The 21294-nt window shown below is 40.6% G+C and overlaps 1 protein-coding gene across 2 annotated transcripts in view; it reads right to left on the reverse strand.

Moving 5' to 3' along the window:
* PGM5 (phosphoglucomutase 5) overlaps nucleotides 1-20553 on the reverse strand; it is a 67831-nt gene extending 47278 nt beyond the window's left edge. For both annotated transcript variants that reach the window (XM_021531756.3, XM_021531754.3), the window contains exons 1-6: nucleotides 20209-20553; nucleotides 12924-13086; nucleotides 10593-10739; nucleotides 6413-6538; nucleotides 4184-4374; nucleotides 3144-3298 (exon numbers count right to left, since the gene is read on the reverse strand). In XM_021531756.3, coding sequence (XP_021387431.2) covers nucleotides 3144-3298; nucleotides 4184-4374; nucleotides 6413-6538; nucleotides 10593-10739; nucleotides 12924-13086; nucleotides 20209-20469 — 1043 coding nt within the window. In that variant the 5' untranslated portion in view covers nucleotides 20470-20553. The remainder of the gene's footprint in view (nucleotides 1-3143; nucleotides 3299-4183; nucleotides 4375-6412; nucleotides 6539-10592; nucleotides 10740-12923; nucleotides 13087-20208) is intronic.
* Between the last annotated feature and the right edge of the window lie 741 nt (nucleotides 20554-21294).

A 21294-nucleotide genomic window follows, 5' to 3' on the forward strand; every position in this document is an offset into this window, starting at 1 on the left:
AGTATTTCATTTCCTTTCCTGTTATGCAGGCATCAGATAAATCAGAATACAAGGATATGAAACAAGAATAGTTTTTTGAACAGGGAATACACATTCAGATTCCCCAAAACAAAAAGAACACCAACCTATGACTACATATTGCCAGAGAATTGAAGTCTGGAGACATACTGCCACAACCCTGTTGATGTTGGAGCATATTAAAACAGATGTTTCCTGTCAAGTGTTATCCTCTACCTACAGTACATACTAGTATATTCCAGCAGTCACTTCAAGCAAACACATGCAACACTGGTTAAATATTTTTAGTGAATTCTCTTGTAATTCACTGCTCCATTTGTTAATGCCATATTCCTAAGCAACATTTAGTGTCCTTTGGATTACGGCTTCCTTCTTTTTAAGTTGCCCTTTGAAAAAGTCTTAAGCAACACACCATAAACAAAGTGGAAAAGTAACATATTTTCTAAATCCTTAAGTTATTGTGCATATTTCTTTTTCTTTAATAGAGCTAAGAGAAAAATCCAGTTCCATTACTGAGGCTAAACTGTGGCCACAAAATATGGACACGCCATAAAAAGAGGTGGTTTTCATTTGCTGTCTAGCACAGACTTCAGGAAAGACCTCTGTGACCCCAGAGGACAGTAGCCAATTGGACAGGAATTGATCAAGTTCCCCCACAGGAGAGCCACTTTTATTACCAAGGTTCAGAAGCAGGCCAAAGTTCAGTGAACCTCCAAGGAAGGTGTCTATGGTACTTCTTACAGTGTCCTAATCCATGCAGTCAGCCCACACACACCCATCCAAGGACAGATAATTTGCCAAGGAGAGCTTATGGGTCAGGATTAAATGGAGAGCAGTGAACATTATAGTGAGGGTCTGCCACAGGCCACCTGACCAGGAAGACCAAATGGATAAAGCCCTCTACAGAGAGGAGCAGCCTCATATTCACAAGCCCTGGTGCTCAGGGGGCTTTCAATCACCCTGGTATCTGTTGAAAGAGCAATGCAGCAGGGCAATTGCAACCCAGGAGTTCCTGGAGTGCATGGATGAATATTTTTTCTCCAAGTGACAGGAGCTAACAAGGAAACATCCTAAGCTGAACCTTGATCTCACCACAACGAGGGCCTGGTGTGGAATGTGAAGTGCAGTGACCATGAAATGGTGGAATGCAAGGCTGTGAGGAGAGCACACAGCAAGCTCACTAGCCTGGACTTCAGGAGAGCAAGCTTTGGTTACTTCAAGGATCTGCTCAGCAGAGTGCCATGGAACAAAGCCCAGGAGGAAAGGAGGGCCCAAGAAAGCAACATTCAAGGATCACCTGCTACAAGCTTGACTGAGATGCATCCCAGTGAAGAGGAAGTAATGCAAAACCACCAGGAAGCCCGTGTGAATGAACAAGATGTTCCTGGACAAATATAAGCACAAGAAGAAACCCTACAGAGGGTAGAAGCAGGGATAGGTAGCCTGGGAGGAATACAGATGAATTGTCCAAGTAGCTGGGGATAAGGCTAAGAAAGCTAGAGTCCTGACAGACTTAAATCTGGCCAGGGATGTCAAAAGCAGCAAAAATAGTTTCTATAAGTACACTGGTGATAAAAGGAAGACTAGGAAAAATGTGGACTCTCTCCAGAAAGAAACAGGAGACCTGGTTACTGAGGGCATAAAGAAGACTGAGAAATTCAGTGGCAGTTTTGCCTCAGCCCTTACCAGCCACAGTGCTCCAGCCACACTGCCTGAGATCCACAACTAATGGAAGGTATCCCTGTCCATGGCATGGGGTTTGGAACCACATGATCTATGTGAAAACTGCATGATCCACACTCAACTACATGACGACATGTAACTCCTAAGTCTTCAAGAAAACAAGGCAAACCACAAAACAAAAAAATAAATAAGTCAAGTGTCCTGGATACAGACTGAAAACTTCGTAACAATAAATATTTGTAAGAATGGAAGGGAAAATACTTAAGTCCTTCCATCATTATCAGTTGTTCAGTTTTATTAAATAATCAGGCTTAGCTCCACAAAACTAAATAAGTCAGTAATCACCATGAAAGAATCTTTGCACCAAGTAAACATCTCAAAGAATGTAATTCAAACAGTCACAGTGTATTGACAGGGACTTGAGTTCATGCTTTCTGACACATTTATCAAACTTTATGAAAGGCAGACAGAAAACAGTTTTACATGTCACTCTTTCTTCAGTTCCTACAGAAATACAAATATGGTGTTTACATACAAAATGAAATCTACTTATATCATATTTCAATATAACAAAAAAGAGATTTTCAGACTCCTGAACAGAATAAACAAAACACATCAAACATTGACCTATTAAAGTAGACTATCTACCCACAAGTAAGAACTATATTCCCAAAGACTCTGTCAATCATTACAGAGAGCTGCAAGCTCTGAATTTAGTAACATCTCAAAACCTCCTGAATAGGCAAACTGTAGATACAGCAATCAACCTTTCCATACAACCTACCTTTCACTTTAAACTTACTATTTCCTAATTAGACACATTTAAGGAGAGCAGCAGATCACTCTTGTCATAGTAAAGCTATGCAGCCAGATGAATTGAGACACAATTGATTCAGCCAAAGCTTTTCCAGACAGAATATATTAATGCAATAACATGTAATCATCTTTGATATTTACAGAAAACTCAGGCATGGATGGAACTTGTTTAAAATTCAGCTGCTAACACAAGGTGCTCATATTTCCTCAGTGTGAGGAGGGTTTTGATTTTTTGAATACTTGTTTAGTATTGAACTATTACTTCATCTTTTTTAAGCTTCCATGACTTTCATAAAAAGGGCTGCCAGATTAGGCTGTAAACTATTATTTACTATTAAAAAGAATAAAGTTTTATGGAAGAATACAGTCAAATATCTGTACATGAGATTTACCAATTTACTTCTTCTCCAAACTGAATTAAACTCTTTTAATGCAAGTAAAAATGGGAAAAACTCATCTAGGTAAAACCAAAATCTTGTCAAAACCAGTTTAAAAAATAAAGCACACAAAAATTGGGAAAATTACAAGCTCTTATAAAAAGATACAATTTTGGCATTGCTGTGTAATAAAAAGTAGAGATAACTAAAGTAATGACCAAGGTGATACAAATAAATATTTCATCTTACTTGTCCAGAGCTGTGCTGGTAGGCATGCTTCTGCCAAATCCTCGGACACCCATCTGACAAAAGTATGGAATGCAAGACAGATTGGCAGCAATTATTGCCAGTGAATCTGATGCATTAACAAAGAAACCATTTTGGCCAAGGATCATGTAGCGGTCCTGGAGAAGAAAACAAATTTAAAATAGCATCCTAAATTCCATGTATTGAGGACACTTAATTTCTTTTCCCAAATCTACTGGAGATAGAAAGAAAAAGAGCAGGCATTGGGTAACTCACATCCCTCTTTGGGCAGAAAAATTTACTAGCATCATCCTGGCATGTATCACACCATCACTCCCTCCTGCCTTACAAATCAAAGCTCCAGATCAAATTCTAGCTTCTGCCTCCTACGTGTCATTTCAGCAGCTCTGCTTCTGCCAAGAGAATGCTTGTGTAGGAGAATCTTTTTGACAATGACACACAATATTATGCGAGTAGGAGAGTGGTTTGTGTTTACTGAGAATAGAAAACAGCTTTTGTTCTTCAGAACCTTTTAATCTTTCTCCCACCTTGTCAGGGCAGAAAGTTCTTTTGTAATACATTGCTTTTTATTATGCTGATAATACGACATTAAAAAATTAAAATAAACAGAGGTTATGATTCAGTGCTTTATTGAGCTAAAAAGCCCTTAATTCATGATGCTAACCAAAAAGGACTTAACATTGTTACTGTCTACTGTGACAACTCTGTATTATCTATATGATTTGTGCTCCTAACCAAGGAAAAAAGTGCTACACCAGCACAAAACAAAACCATCCTAATATTTAAATAATACTCATCCTGCCTTCAAATTCTGCTTGATTTTCAGTCATCTGAAGAGAAAAATTACAACTTATGTGCCTGATTTATGGGTTGCAAATGTTACCATCTGTACCTGAAAGTAATACCACTTTCAGCTTCAATCCGTTACTGAAAAGCAGATAAATTATACTTACATGTCCCATATCTGACCCCAGACAAAACAACAACTACAGTGGAACCTCAAGATAGATATAAATACTTACTCCATCAGCATCAAAAGCAGCTCCAAATCCATACTCGCCACCTTTCATAGCCTCCAGCAAGGCAGTTGCATATGTTAAATTTGGATCAGGAGGCTGTCCACCAAAATCCTCCAGAGGAATACAGTTGATGGCAGAATTTGCAGGAGCTCCCAATTCATCACACAAGATTCTTCTCACATAGGGTCCCATAACTGTGAAAACAGAAATCTGCCATGCAATCACAAAAGCGTATGCTTGACATTCAGATTTTTCACAGCACTGTGGACATTGCATACAAAACATACTTTCAGCAATTCTATATATCTGTCCTTGCAACAACCCTCAAATTATCATTTCACAGAGGAATATGTGATTGTCCTCAAAGTAAATAATTAATCAGTATGAAAATAATCAATTCAACATGAAAATAACAATGGTGGAAGACACAGAGGTTTCTTTACCTGCTATTAAGTAAAGAAATTATCATACACAGAAAGACTGTATTTTCCTTAGTAAAATAAAAATAAATCACTATTCTATGTGTTTAAATAACACATAATAGCAAGAAAAGTTAACAGTAGGTGAATACATATGTGCAATGCACCTACCTTAAGATTCCAATTCATGTGAAAATTGCAATAGATTTGTCCATCAAAAAATTTTACTACATTTTAGTTGCTATCATGCAGAGAATAAATTAAATTTTTCTTGAAACCAACTCCAAAATACTTCTTTGCTTTGTTAAAGATATGACCAACTAAAACCCCATGCTGTTACATACCATAATTATTACATGCATTTGGTCACTGAACAGTCACCACTTGAGAACTCTGCATCCCTGATGCAGGTGTGAGCAGGTCACTCAAAGGTAAAAAATACAGGAGTGACTGCTCTCTCTTTCTCCTAACTTACTCCTAAATCTTGTTAATTGGAGCAGCGGAGACCTGAGGTAAAACTGTGTGAGTGAAACTTCTTATCATGAAAACAAAGATGTTAACTCTTAAAATATACCATGATTCAGGTTGTTATCTAAAGCAGAATCCTATCAAATTACTCTTTTTTCTGCTAGTGTTAAACTACCAGCATGTACAGCCATAAAAATATATTCCACTTGCATACACTTGAATTTATGTGTATTTTAAATTATAGATATGCATCTCTCCACCAAAATGCAAGGTCATAACTCTAGTTCTCTGTCACCTTGTAAAATAAAGTAAAGAAGCCAAGTCCTTTAAAATGTTTGTGATGAGTTTTTCTAACCCTAAGACAGACTGCATCTTTTTGACAACTTGTAAAAATTCTGAATGGTCAGTAACAGACCTGAACATGAGAGCTCCAAGGTATTTTAGTAACATTCTCTCCAGTATGGTACATGACAAGAGGCAGTGCCTTCCTCACTGCTCCCTCTGCATGACTAAAGGACACTGCCTGCCCTTTTGACACAGTCTGGAAAAACTGGATGTTCACAGCTATCACACTGTACCAGATAAAATGCTTTACAGACATTTTCTAAGTCTGTCCAGCTCCTTTTATGGGTCTTGTTTTGTAATCCCATTAAAGAATGAAACCTAGTGTACTTGATGTAATCTGTTTTCCATAAGATAATGCTAAAAAGTCTTACTCACAATCCTATCCTTCAACTCATTTTCTGCAGCAATCCTTATTTATATATTCATAATGCAGCCTAAAATAGATCTTATCCTGATCTGTGTTTCCCCAAGTGACACAGCTTATAGTTTTTTAGTATCAATACACCATTGATCTGCTTGCTGTCTCCCATGACCCTTTCAACTTGTCCATAGTATTCAGAGGTCGCAGCTAAATATTTAATTTATTTATTCAGACTTTACTAGTTTTATACCATTTATAATTTCCTCTTAGTAGAGGCTGCCTTGTAACCTGCTCAGTCACTGGACACTGCAATACACTTCACCCCCTGTCATGACAAGATTACCTCATCCTGCTTGTTTCCAAATGCAGAAAGAAAACTTCTATTGGACACACATGTCTTTACTTATTTATCAAGTAAGATAAATCTCTTTGCCTGGTAAGAAATCTAACCCATTATTAAGACTGCCTTTGTTGTTAGTATAAGGTGCAAATCCTTTCTTTTTACCCTTAACTCCTATTACATTAAAGTTCAACATTTATATACTGTATTGTTGTTGGGAAACCATTGCAGTATAACTTTTATTGGGAAGTTATTTCAGTGTACCTAGAATTCTGTCCAAACAGCACTTAAGTTCATACCTCCATTCATGGCATCGATCCTTATTTTAATCTGATTGGGTCCAGTCAGCAAATTTCTGATGGCATTGAAGTCAAAAATACTTCGAAGGAGATTGAGGTAGATTTCCACAGAATCCACAATTTCCACTAGAAAAATCACACCAAAAAAAAGTTACTACAGTTCACCCAAGTGAAGTTATTTCTTCCAGCTCTCTTCCACCCAACAGAACTGAAGTCAGAGAACACAATCCCCATATGACAAGACTTTGCTTTGAAAAGAGGAAAAGTCTAAGACTCCCACTGCCTTCAGTGTGGCTACTATCAAGCTTTAAGCCTTGAAAAGATCAACACTTTTGCCTACCAAAAGACTCCAGAGATAATGTAAGTTGACAACTTCTATTTCACTGAAGACATTAATGAATGTACATTACATGAAAGTAAACTCTTAATAGATCGTTCACTAAACCACTGAAAAATTTTGCAAGCTAAGCAGGTTTATTCTCAGAGGAAAAGTTTGCTCATGACAAGTTGACACCATTCAACTTCTATCTGACAGCAATATCTACTTGCATGATCCCTTCAAGAGAGACATACAACCTATTTTCTAAATTCTGGCACCAGAAATACCTGTGCTCAGTTTGTGTACATGGACAACAAACTATACTTTTGCACTGTACATCTCATTGGTTTAGGAAAGCAAGGCTCAGATACAACATCTGTGTTTTTGCCAAGGTCTTGCTAACTTGAAATTTAAATTCATAAAAGGAGAGCACTACAATTTTTCTAATTATTTTGGATGTACAACAATAAACAAAAATGAATTAACAAAAGTAAGTCTGTCATAATGAAAGCAGTAACCAAACAACTGTCAAAAGCCATGCTTCTCAGTCATCTTGGAATTAACTACATTTCCTGATTAAATTAAAAAGCATATGTTATACAAATGTCTTTTCATCTGGTTAAATGACTATCGTGAAATATCTTACTTGTAAGTTAAATTATGACTTAGAATCTCATCCAATTTTGTTCAGAAACACTGACCTCACACTAATGCTCCTCCTCAGAGTAACATGAAAATGACACAGACATTTTTTGAGCCTGAGAAAAACACTTAGAATAGATTGTGACAATATGCTTGAAGAAACAAAAAAAGGTTCTCAAGGCTGAAAAATTATCTATAAAACCCACTTGAAAAAGAGTCAATTCTATGGTATATGCTGGAAGTTTTAGACACCTACTAGGATTATATTATTTCATGTCTTCTATGCCCTGCTCCTAACTGCATTTTAGTATGCCCTAAGCTTTACACATGTGAACAAATGTGGCAACTCCGGTGGAGCTGCTCACACACGTGAATATAAAGCATACAAAGGATTAAAGTCTAAAAATTATTTTTACTCCTGCCAAACCCAGCCTCAGTTGTTCCAACACCTATTTAGCCTTTATTCACAGGAGTTCATACAAGTGAAGAAAAAGCAAAAGTTTCAAATACATCAGATAGTATCTTAAATTACTTTTTAGATTATTTTCATTCTTTCTACATCTTCAATCTGCATTCAAATCTGTGTAAACTGTATTTATTCACGCACTTATAAGCCAATTACATTGCTTCAGTAGGGTTCCCTTATAGCTCTAGTATCTCAGGTTGATGTATTCTTGGAAGACATGATTGGAGAATATTTTTTCCTTAGAAAAACATACAGAAAACCTGCAAATATTTGTATACACTTTTAAACATATGTCTTCATTTTAAAAATACTATTTGGAGAGATGAAACAGTTTAAAAATTTTATACTGTAGCAATTCTATGATTCCAGAATGGTGCTGGAGTCAAATTCTCTTTGCTTTTTGTTTGCCTAAAAAAGCCTAACATGTTCTTTACAATAAAATAAAATACCCCAGTGAAATCAGCATTTAAAGCCTTTTTTAAATGAAAAATTTTATTTCTCAAAATGTGAAGTTTGGGTGAAAAACAAAATGGTTTTAACTCGAGGGCATCAAGAATGCAGAAAGTTCTTGAGGCCGTGTTGAGTTTCAGAGTATTTGAAATATATTAAATATACACAAAGTTTGAAATACATGTCAGGATCCCTTAATTTGTTTTTGACTCCTTCAAGAACACAGCTGTGTTAGATAATTTTAAAACAATTGTAAGCATAAAAGTATTCACTATGCCTAGAATTAAACATGTGCTTAAGCAATCCCTTTATATTTGGAGCCACTGGATGTACAAATCCCACAACTTTTCAGAAAGATTGAGCAAAAATTAATAAAGTGAAAGTCTCACTCTTTTATCAATTAAACTTCAATAAGCAAAAAATTCCTATACTAAAAAGGTTTGTGTTTGGTGTTTAACTACTAGCAAGCATGAATTTGGCAAAGATACCTGGCTGACAGATGAGGCCTGATGCACTTAGAAGTCTGTAAGCCACATTCCTAAAGTGCAATACAAACGTAATTCTTACCTATAAATGCACACAGCATTGGACACAAAAGGAGCTGGAAACCATGGTGCAATTAGAAAACTATGACCTAATTGCTATCACAGAAATATGGGACGTGTTACATGACTGGAGCACTGCAGTTGAGGGCCACAAGCCTGTCAGAAGAGACAGGCTGGGTCTTTTCAGACAGACAGGAGGGGTGGAGGTGTTGTGCTCAACATTAAAGAAGGGTCAGATTGTGAAGACCTGACTCTGATAAACAGCCACAAACAGACTGAGACCCTGCAGGTGAAAATCAAGAACAAGATCAACATCAGACTCTGTGGTTGGTCACCTGACATGGGGAGTCTCTTGATGAGATATTTTGCTTTATGGGAAAAAAAAAAACAAACCCTACCTCCATTGGCAACCTCAAACTTCACTGCCATCTCTCCTCCAGGTTTCCTGGGATTGTGGCTAGCTGTTTGAATAATTCTAGCTGCTTTGATCTTTCAGATGATATATGATAGACCAGTGTCATCTATCTAGCCATCTTTAAGGTTTTTGACACTGTACCAATGGCATCTCATCTTGGAATTGGAGAGACATGGATCTGATGGATGGAGTATTCAATGAAGGAATTTACTGGGTGGGCACAGCCAGATTGTTGTGGTCAATGACTCTGTGTCAAGCTGAGGAGTGGGTTCCCTCAGGGCTCTGTCTTGGGACCAACCCTTCAATATCTTCACCAATGACATCACCAGTGACATTGAATGTTCCTTCAGCAGGTTTGCAGATGACAAACCAAGGTGAGCAATGCAACAACACAACAGAAGGAAGGGATGCCATCCAGAGGGACCTGGACAAGCTTGAGAAGTGGAACTGTGAGAATCTCCTGAGGTTCCACAAGTCCAAGCACAAAGTGCTGCACGTGGGTCAGGGCAGTTCCAGACACAGGTACAAACTGGGAGAAGAACTCATTAAGAGCAGCCATGCAGAGAAGGACTTGGGGGTTCTTGGGAGTGAAAAGCTGGGCGTGACCCACAGCCCAGAAAGCCAGTTGTGTCCTGAGCTGCATCCAGAGCAGGGTGGGCAGCAGGGCCAGGGAGGGGATTCTGCCCCTCTGCTCTGCTCTGCTGAGAGCCCACCTGCAGTGCTGCATCAGCTCTGGGGTTCTCAGTACCAGAAAGACACCAGCCTGGTGGAGCAGGCCCAAGGGAGCACCACAAAGATGATCAGAGGGATGGAGAAACACTCCTAAGAGGACAGGCTGAAAGATCTGGGATTGTTCAGCATGGAAAAGGTTTGGAAGAGACCTTACAGATGCCTTCCATTACATAAAAGGGAGCTAAGATTTTTGAAACAGGCAAATATGACAAGGGGGAAGGGCTTTAAAGTGAAGGAGAAGAGATTTAGAATAGATTTTAAGAAAAAATTATTTACTGTGAGGGTAATGAGGTATTTGAACAGGTTGCCAAAAGAAGCTGTGGATGTCCCACCCCTGGAAGTGTTCAAAGCAAGGTTGGATGGGACTCTGAGCACACTGCTCTATGAAAGGTCTCCCTGCCCATGACAGCACAGTTGGAACAAGATAATCCTGAAGGTACTTTCCACCACAAACTATTCTATGATTCTATACTTCGTTGTATTTTTATAACTTTTAGTAAGGTATCTTGAAGAACTGAAGTTCTGCTTATATAATTACCCATTATAATTCTGCAGCAATACTAATATTTAGACTCAATGGATTTAGCATGAGTAAAAGCAGACACTGATACCTCGGAAAGGTTTGAATTTGTTCTCCAGATCAAATTCTTGTCTTCCAAGGCGTGATAAATCAACTCTCAGATCAGGACAGATTGCATATTCCTCCAAGGTTTTGCTGATTTGATAGATTTTTTCTGAAACCATGTCTGGAGCAGGTCCTATAACAGAAATAATGTGGTGGGACATTTCTTTTAAATTTTAAATGAAATTAAAATTTTTAATGATTTAAAAAAAAATTAGAAGATTTAAAGGTGTTAAATCTTTTAAAAATTTCATATTTTAAAAAAGAGTGCTATAGCAAACATTTTTCTGAATATATTTTAATTACTATGGAATAAATAAAAACAACGTACTGCGGTAAATAAGGTCTGTTCTTTCCCTACAACACAGGTTTAAAACATTTTTGAAAAAAAACCCATGGAAATACACTGCATTACTCACAACATGTTGATTGACATGGAGTATTTAAGTTATCCAGGGGCAGGAAATACGAGATAACCACAATCATATTTGTTAGGGCTTATTGGCCAAAGACTGCCTTTTTTGACTCTGCAAGGAATCTCAACATAGCTATCAAAGGAAAACCTGTTCTTCAGCAGCAGGTTCTGGTGTTTCACAGGACTTTCTGCAAATGCACACCTGTGAAGATCAGTAGCTTGGTGTTCCATATTATTTCACTAGAAAAAAATACCAGTTTTAGAAATCTTAACAGTTTGATAGTGGTGCTGTATTGCAGTTTTCCTCCACTACCTGAATGAAACTTACCTTTGTTGGAATTCAAAACACCTTAATTTTATAACAATTAGCAATTACGAACTGGATTGGTTATGTCATTCAGAAACAGAAAACACATCTTACTTGTGAGTTACTTTCATTGCTAAAGCCTGAAAGATGTAAAAGATTACTGTCAACTAAATTAAAGTTGCAGGCTTGATGTGAAAATTACTAGATGAACTATGCCATATGCAGTGCCAAAGTTGAGTCCGAGCTGCAACTGAGTGTGAATTGCAGCAAGTCCCCTTCTGGCTCATCTGACTCTGCACAGCTTAAATTAAAGCTGTACTTCTACTCTGAAAATAATTTCTTTTATTCCCTCTGTTGTGTTCTCTCTCCTCATCCAAAATGTCAATGAAGGTTTTTTCAGTATGAACTTACCATTTGACTAGCAATGCTGCTATATGGAATGCATTGCTATGTAAATTAGTGTCTTCCATCTCAGATGCAGTGTACCAGATGGTCCAAATCACTTCAATAAAAACCAGTGACTTAACTCTTCATTTATCTTACAAAATGACTTCTTAACTCATCTAATCCAAACCCATCCAAAGGGTGAGGACGCCATTAGCTACAGATCTTCCTTGATAGATGGATGTACTGTCTACTGATATTTTCAGCTAAGGAGATCCCACATTCACTCTACATTCTCTTCTACAGCTACAGAGACAAGCCACTGCTGCTTGACTTGGATCTGCAAAATAGACTGATCAAGAATATAGAGCAACAATAACCTTCTCTGGGAGCTTGTTGCTGCGCTTAAACACTGTCATCAAATTCAAACACCTTGCCTAATACTTAACCCACATTTTCTCAGCTGGAACTTAAACCAACTACTTTTCATTATGGCCCTACTGATTAACATAAATAATTAAACCTTGTGACCTGTGTTTGAGGGGTGTTTCCTACATTAAGCTTAATAGCCTTTTTGAATTATCTTTAAAAAGGCAAAGAACACTAGAAAGACCACATCACCGTTACCCATTTATCAAGATTTTAGATGCATGTGGTGTTTTAAAGTTCATAGCATGATAATTCATCTAATGGTTTAGCTCTGGTATATGTGTGCTGTGACCCTGGCTTTCTTACTGGCTGAAATGACACAGTCCCTGTAATCCCTCTAGGATTCAAGCCTATTCTGTTCATAAAATCACACTCATTTAACCATGCACATTTTTCAATTACACAAGAGAAGGGAGAAAGCACCCCCACTGCAAGTTCTCCCATCTTCAAAATGGGGAAGGAAACATTTTATAAGCACTTTTACTTCATTTTTCTCAGATGGAAAGCACTCTACATGTATGAGGTATACAAGGTGTCAGCAACCTCACATAGTGTTATATAGGTGTACACAGATCTGTAATGTAAACCATACAGAACCTATAACATAATAGGAAAGTTTGAACCCATAAGAACATGTTAGTTGTCAATTTTGGAAAACAGGACTTTAGCTATATACAAGAATTCCCTTATTCAATGGTGGAATTGCAGTGGTAAAAGGGTACAACTCAAGTTACTGCAATGCTGTAGTGTCTTTAAAAAAAAAAAAAAAAAAAAAAAAACCATACCTCCATTGGCAACTTCAAACTTTACTCCAAATTCTCCTCCAGGTCCTCCAGGACTGTGGCTAGCTGTTAGGATAATTCCACCAGCGGCTTTGATCTTTCGGATGATACATGAAACAGCAGGTGTGGATAAGATCCCATTCTGTCCAATAACCAATCTGCCAATCTACATGGAAAAAACAAGCCAAAGTACTCTGAAGAGTACTAAATTTTTGAAAATTAGTATATAAACACACAATAGGAATATATGTGCAGGATAGAAATGGTAAAGTCTTGATGCAGAACATACCCTTTTGCAGAGAAATATCTATGTGTTGGTTGCATGCTAACCTGGAGCACTGACAAAAAATACTATAACCTGGCACAGGTTTTTAACCCCAGTGGCCTGGATGTAACAGTAAAGCAAGAGCACAGTGATGATAAGGATTTGCAAAGCTCCCAAGCATAACACTAGGCTACCATCCTGCTACCAAAACTTGTCAGATAACCCCACAAATCAGCAAATCCTCTCAGACAGGATAGTTTAGGGCTGACCCCATGGATGCATTTTCAGGGCTGGGGCTTTAATAGAAAAAGAATAGAAAGAAAATTGCCTTTCACAGAGCAGCGATTCAGTGTAATCACAAGTATCACTCCGCATTAGAACCTGCAGGCTCTTGTAGTTACACTTGTATTGCCAAGACAGCCTTGGATGTCCTACCCCACAGAAAGCACAGCTCCTCCTTCAGCTATCAATGATTCCTTGGTTATTTCAAATGAACAGGGTGTGTTTCCCAGGGCGCAGCTGAGCAGGGGAAGTTCCCACCATTCTTAAAATAAAAACCCTTTCAGGCGGTGTTATTAAACACTGACTCAATGTGCCTGGTATTATGTGCAGTTCCACTGCAAGGTTCCAATTTCAAAACCATGCCTTCATCCCCTACACAGATACTACAGTTTCAGTTTAACATAAATAATCAAGGAGCCAACAAGAAATGTATTTACGAAGAAATACAAGAGAATTCAAATTTCTGAGGAACGCAAAAGGAAGATGCAAAATAAACAAGGGGAGAAGGGGAGGTTAAATGTTACAGATTAAAACTGAGGCAGCCGCATATGGAGCTTAAATGGATATTGCCAAAATCTGGAATTTCTTAATAACATCAAAAATTTTTAAAAATCAAATAAATCCCCATCACCACCAGCACTACTGAGCAGTAGCTTGGGAAGGGGCCGGGCTGTTAGAGGAGGCAGAGGGAAAGGCAGAACACTGAATCCCTCCCACTCCCCATCTGAAAGCAGGCTGGGAATTGAACTTCAGATTTCATTCTCTAGTTTGAAGGAGATTTGATAGCTCCACAGTATGTTCAGCAAAGCATCAGCACAGGAGGTGTCACTACCTGTCCATAAAGAGCTGTTCCTTCATATATAGATGACCTTCTTCTGGGCATTCTCAAGAGTAACATTGATGGTTACTTAAAAGTGTGGATTCAAATAATTTCAGAAGAGCAAAAGATTAGGAGATTATTATTTTAGCTGGTTTTGTAAACTATTTGAATTTCAAAAATTATGATTACAGAGAAATTATCAGCTTCTACCCTAAATTACTCTTTTGATAATTCTCATCAATCCCAAACTATGTTTAGCCATTTCTCTTTCATAAGAATCACACAATCTGCTTCTGAATTTTAAAAAATGTGCAAAAAATGCACTCCTCTGAGATTTCTACCTCAAGCTCTGATGAAAGAATAATTGTCTACCTGCTTCTCTTTTCAGAGTTTTTGCAGATAATTCTGAAGCCTGCAGAATGTTGCTAGAAAACAGGAGAGTCAATAAGCTAAGAAACACATAAAATATTATCATTAAAAGAAAAATATTATTTATAAAAACCTGCAATTGTTTGTTTTTAATATTGCCCTTCTCTTATTTTAAACTATGAAGCATGTAGAAAGCTAGAGCAATGACTCAATCTTCCAAATACAGCTGTCAGAAATGGGTGCCAGCTTTTAAAACAGTATTGTGTATGAGTAAACAAAAGGAATATGACAGCAATAACATTTTACAAAACGCTTGAAAACACTCTGAATCTATCTGGAGGTACTCAGGTGGAAACATATTTACACTTGCTTGCAGGCTTATCACAAGCATGGTTTTGGTATTTCTAAATCTAAAGTAGTGAATTTTAAGTTTTTGTCCTCATGCACATCACTGTATTTTTAAAAGTTAGTAGAATACTTAAATTATTCAGAATGCACAAATTACCTAGGACTATCTCTTTGACATATTTCATTCCTATTCACATGTCACACAAACATTTTTCTGGGTGCCAGATATTAACATAAATCTGAGTAATTTGATTTGCCTTAAGCACTTGTCATGAGGCTACTATTTCTGTACTACTTTGAAATATTATTTATTATGCTAATTTCTGTACATATAAATATTGCACTATTTAGTATTCTAAATAAAGATTCATACAAATCAAATTACTTAAATAATGCAATAGCATTTTATTTGCAGGGACTACTATTAAGTTTCACCTTTTATTAAGGCCATGAGTGATTCTACAAAGCTCCCTGAGGACAGTTTAGACCTTAGAGGCATAAATGTGCTAATGTGCTATCCATCTTCCTTTGCTGTTTTGATTTTGCAGGAATGCACAAGGTCTTCTTCTCTTCTCAGAATCTCTTCATTTTGAATCAGATGCTAAACTAGCATTTAATTATTTCTTTAATTTAATTAATACCTGTTTTTACAGACTTCTCACAATCTGAGCTAGAATAGTAACCAAACTGTACCCACATACTGGATCACAATTAAAAGTTGCACTAATATCCTTCTGAAAATCTTGGACAATTTCATAGCATGGAAAGATTAACTCTGGAATTCAAAAACTTGCATGGCTACAAGATCACAGGCATGTAATATGTCTTCTAACACTATGTCCCTATGCCACATTCTATTTTGCCCCTGTACTTTAAGTAACAACAGCAGAAACAAAGATCCTCAGCAAACAGTTACAGCTGAAAGAATAAAGTACCATAACAACTACTTTACAAGAACACTTTTTATGCAGTATTACCACTTGCAGCTGTGCCTTTTCAGACTATTCAGCTGATTACCATAGAGTCACTTAATGCTTTTTAAAATTATTTTTCCCAGTAATCTCTCATATGCCTCAGTCAATTATACTTGAAAGAACATGAAGCAAGCACATTGAATCCTGAACAACTTGGGGCTGTGCCTTCCTGTATTTCACTATAGTATCCTCAAGATGACTGAACACCACACTCAGTGGAGAAGCAAATAAATATCACAAAGACCCAAGGAGGGAGGGAACATTTGCATGAAAGGCCATGGAAAATAAAACCAACATAAAATTTCATAGGACGCAACCAGAAAAATCAATTCTCTGCCATCTCAAACTTCTACAGCTTTACTAGTAATACTCTGCAGTCTCTCTAGCGCATTGTCATAACTTTCCATATTCAGTGTAACAGCACTGCCTTCTGATCTGCTACTGAGACTCACAAATAACAGCTTCTCATTTAAATGTATCCTAAACTTTCCATCAAAAATGAGATACCCCATCCAGTTGGTGGGGTCTAATGGAATATTTCCATCTATACATAGAGGAATTGTATTGCAACTACTAGAGCCTTCTACCTCACTTCTTCCAGACATTAAGGTAGATAGACACTACTACTGGCATGACACAGGTGGAAAGGGAAATAGACCCTCGAAAACTTTCCTCCCACCTCCACTTTGTCAGACTGCTTCTTGCAACCCAGAATAGCACAGGACCTCTGTCTGGCCTTCCTCACACTCCCCCACCTTCCCAGGACATGCAGTCCTTTACCCAAATGTGTTTGCTACCATCCCAGCTGTGTGCCCACTGAAGGGTAACCCTGGTCATGCTTGGCTCTGAATAGGAGCTGGTGGCACATGTGCTGCTGGCAGCTGCAGAGTACGGGCCAGCCTGTAGATGCTGCCACCGTGGGAAGGCTGTGCAGGCTGCAGCTGTGGTGCATGTACCTGCAGCCCAGAGCTGCAGGGCATGAGCCAGCAGCACTGAGGATGAGTAGAAGGGAGGCCAAGCATTGGCAGCTGACTGAGCAGGGGACCTCATCTCATTCCTTGTACTGGAACCTATGCCAACCGTGCTAGGCTGTTTAGCACAGGGGGAATGTGGGATGAGTCACCAAGTTAGAACAAGAGGAACCTAGCAACTCTAAAGGGCAATCCATTTACAGATGATAATAGAAAATCACTTTTATTTTTGTACTCAGCCAGCACAACTAGCCACGGCTCTCAGTATGTGTCTTCCAGCAAGGAGATTAAAGTTCAGTTTATCAGCACTGCTGGCACCCAGGGCAGCTGAACATTTTCCATGCACATTTCAAGTCTTCCCCACATTTCATCTGATCCAGCCTACATCAGTTCACTTCTTTCCCTTGATACCAGATATATGCTTTCTCAAAATATTAACCTCATTCAAAGTGACGATCTTTGCTTTCATGAGTCTTCTCCTTTCCCCCTATTTATACAGCACAGCACCAAACAATGCTATCAGGAAGATTTAGATATTTTCCCAGCAGGTGTATTTCAATAGCCAAAAAATAAAACATACAACTAGTACTGATGAAGTAAATGTGAAACATGCATTTACATTGTGCTTGAGAGTAACAGAGGTGAAAGTGACCGGGATGAAGATGTTAGAGAGGGAACAGAGCACTAGAACATGGAAGTGAGAAGCCTTTCAATAACTCCCTACCTGCTGGGCTGTATTTCTGAGGACTGTGTCATTAGCAAGAGAATCATACATTAACTCAGATATTTGTGAGAACTGTGAGCAGAAGCATTTGGAGTCTGGCTTCAGAAAGCACTAGGAAGAAACTGTTTCTAAGAAATTTGCAGTAACTTGAGAAAAGGTTGCTGCATTATTACTACAGCAAGGTTTCAGAATTATCTCAAACTGGAAATCTCCTGAGGTCAGCAAGATATTTTAGCAAGATGGGGACTGTGACAGAAGCAGTAGCAGGGAGGCAGGCTGACAGGAAAAATTAGTCAGTGTAACTTGGATGTGAAGCCCCTGCTGTTCTAAATCCTGAATTTCTTCAGCACCTCAGTTCTTGTGGCCACCCTGCACTGAAACTCATTCCTGTAGCTCCTAGCAGCATGCAAGGATCTGCAGGGAAGGTCTTGCTGCTGAGCTCTTGCTTTAGCTGCTGCTGCACTTTACAGCACCTGGTCAACAGGTACAATTCCATCAATGAGACTGCCTCCACTGAGCTACAAGGGCAATGGGGCTAGGGAGCAGCACTCCTCCGTGTCTTGTCCCAACTCCCCACACACCAGTCCACTTCCTCTGCCCTACACTCACTCCCTGCATGCTCCCTTCCCTGACACTGCAGATGGAACCACTGCACTAGTCTCACCAGTGTCCCCACAGAGCTTTCTCACACCCTGGGCCATGCAAAACCTGGCCTCTAACAAGTCCCTATATGAACAGTGATTTTGCACTAGGTAGACAGTGTCTGGTATCTTAAGGCATCACTCAGCATCTGCTTGATATTATCAGCATGTTGAAAATGTGCTTTAGAAGTAAATTTAAAATATTCATTATTCATACAAGACTGGTTGGTCCTATACATGACAGAAAATCAGCAGGGAAAATCAAACACATATGGAGACTAATTTCAAAATTGAAAGATTTTTGGAAAGGAATGCCTTTAAAGTACTGAACTTTTGGATTAAAAAAATCCCTATTAAAGAAACCCTATATAATTATATCACTCCTTTTGCCAAACCTAGAGGATCAGTAGTCATAACAAGAGATAGCAGTTTCAACTCTGCTTTGAAGTGGGAACTTCAAGCCTACATTGTGTGGTGCTTCCAGCTTTCTGTACATACACATCCACACATGAATATGCAGTATCTAGCAGAAGACATAAGTTCTCTTCCTCAGTTCTCTTCTACTTTCAAAATTGCACAAAAAAAATTGTATCACGTCTGACCAGAGGTTTCTGCCACTGCTGTCCTGCATTTTATAATTTGCTAGTAAGTGACCAATAAAAAAGAACTTCCTTCAACAGTACCATTTTCCTCGAATTATTTTTAAAATCTCCTGAGCAGCTTGTCTGATACCTTTGTTTCCCCGAGTACTTAGTTTTAACTCTGCTACATTTTTTTCCTGCAGAATTAGGAAAAATGTTTCCTATGCTCCCATGCTTTCCTTCTAAAATAAGGTGTGAAACAGAGGTTGCAACCACCCCGATGGAGCCACCACCTCTCCAGGGCACAGCGGCACGGCCCAGGGACGCTCGAACGGGGAGGCGCGGGGCTGGCCGGGGCACCTGAGGCGCGCAGCGCTGGAATAGAGCCGCGCGGAATGGAGCACTGCTGGAATAGAGCAGTGCTGGAATAGAGCCACACGGAATAGAGCCTCACGGAATAGAGCAGTGCTGGAATAGAGCAGTGCAGGAATAGAGCCACACGGAATAGAGCCGCACGGAATGGAGCAGTGCTGGAATAGAGCCGCATGGAATAGAGCAGTGCTGGAATAGAGCAGTGCAGGAATAGAGCCGCACGGAATAGAGCCGCACGGAATAGAGTAATGCTGGAATAGAGCCGCACGGAATAGAGCAGTGCTGGAATAGAGCCTCACGGAATAGAGCCGCACGGAATAGAGCAGTGCTGGAATAGAGCCGCATGGAATAGAGCAGTGCTGGAATAGAGCAGTGCAGGAATAGAGCCGCACGGAATAGAGCCGCACGGAATAGAGCAGTGCTGGAATAGAGCAATGCTGGAATAGAGCCGCACGGAATAGAGCAGTGCTGGAATAGAGCAGTGCTGGAATAGAGCCGCACGGAATAGAGCCGCACGGAATAGAGTAATGCTGGAATAGAGCAGTGCTGGAATAGAGCCGCACGGAATAGAGCCGCAAGGAATAGAGCAGTGCTGGAATAGAGCAGTGCTGGAATAGAGCAGTGCTGGAATAGAGCCGCACGGAATAGAGCCGCACGGAATGGAGCAGTGCTGGAACAGAGCCGAACGGAATAGAGCAGTACTGGAATAGAGCAGTGCTGGAATAGAGCAGTGCTGGAATAGAGCAGTGCTGGAATAGAGCCGCACGGAATACAGCCGCACGGAATAGAGCCGCACGGAATAGAGCCGTAGGGGCTCCTCGGGGTTTACCCGTGCCTGGAGCGCCGTCCGGGCGGTGACATTGGAATGCTCTGCCCCGCGGGAGCCGCTCACTGCCGCGGGGCAGGGCGCGGTGCCGCGCAGGGACGAGGGGACAGCTTACCCCGTTGGCCGCGGCCATCTGCACGACGATCTCGATGGCCGTCTTGCTGAAGTACCTGCCGTCGCTGCCCACCACCATGGTGCAGCCCTGCCGGTCGCGGAGGTCGACGGAGGAGAGGAGGCTCTGCACGAAGTTGGGCAGGTAGTTGCGCTGGCTCTCGAAGAGCGCCGTGGGCCGGCGCAGGCCGCCGCCGCCCGTGGGGCGCTGGTCCTCGTAGGGCGCGGTCGGCACGGTGAGCACGGGGATGGGGGTGCGCTCCATGGCGGCTGCCGCCCGCGCTGCGCTCCGCTGGCCGGCGCACGCTGCGGGCCGGCGGAGCGGAGCCCAGAGGCGTTCCCCGGGCTGGCTCGGCCCCGGGCGCGGGTGCGCGCCGCCCCTTCCCCGCCCGGCCCGCCGGGGGCCCCGCCGGCGCCTCGCCGCCCGGCACGGCGCCCGGGGCTCGCCGGCTCGCTGCCACCAGCATGCGGCGGCCCCGGCCAAAAATAACCCTGGAAAGCGAAGCCGAGAGCCGCGGGCTCCTGCCAGGGATGTAACTGGAGGCAGCGAGGAGCGGGCGGGCCAGCGCTGCACACTTGCTCGGGGGGATCACGGTCTGTCAGCGCCGGGGCCCCCCCGCCGACCCCGCCGGGACCGAGTACCCCGGGGCGGCGACAGCAACCTCCGGCCGAGGGCAGCGCCCGCACGGAGCGGGGAATCCCTCCCGCCTGGGGTGAGACCGCCAATGGTACTGTCCCAGGCAAGGAAACGGGAGAGCAGGCAATTAAAGAACGAACAAAGAGAATCTGTTTTCTTTTCTTTTCTTTCCTTATTGTATTGCTCAAAAAACAATGGTTTTGTCCAGTAAATTTAAAGAGGGGCTTGCTTACTGACCGTGCTGCTTTTTCTCTCCAGGCTCGCTCTCTGTAACGCTAACCATGAAGGAGCCTTTCCCTGTGATAAACCTGGGCATTTCATACAGATGTATGGTAAAGCTTAGTTCATTGACATGGGTTCATTCTGCTTAAATGAAATGCAGAGGTGGTGGCACTAACAACTGTGAAGATGCTTGACATTTCCCAGGATAAAGGCTGTGTTTATAGATGCCTG

This window comes from Lonchura striata, chromosome Z, assembly GCF_046129695.1.
Source record: "Lonchura striata isolate bLonStr1 chromosome Z, bLonStr1.mat, whole genome shotgun sequence".
NCBI lineage: Eukaryota > Metazoa > Chordata > Aves > Passeriformes > Estrildidae > Lonchura > Lonchura striata.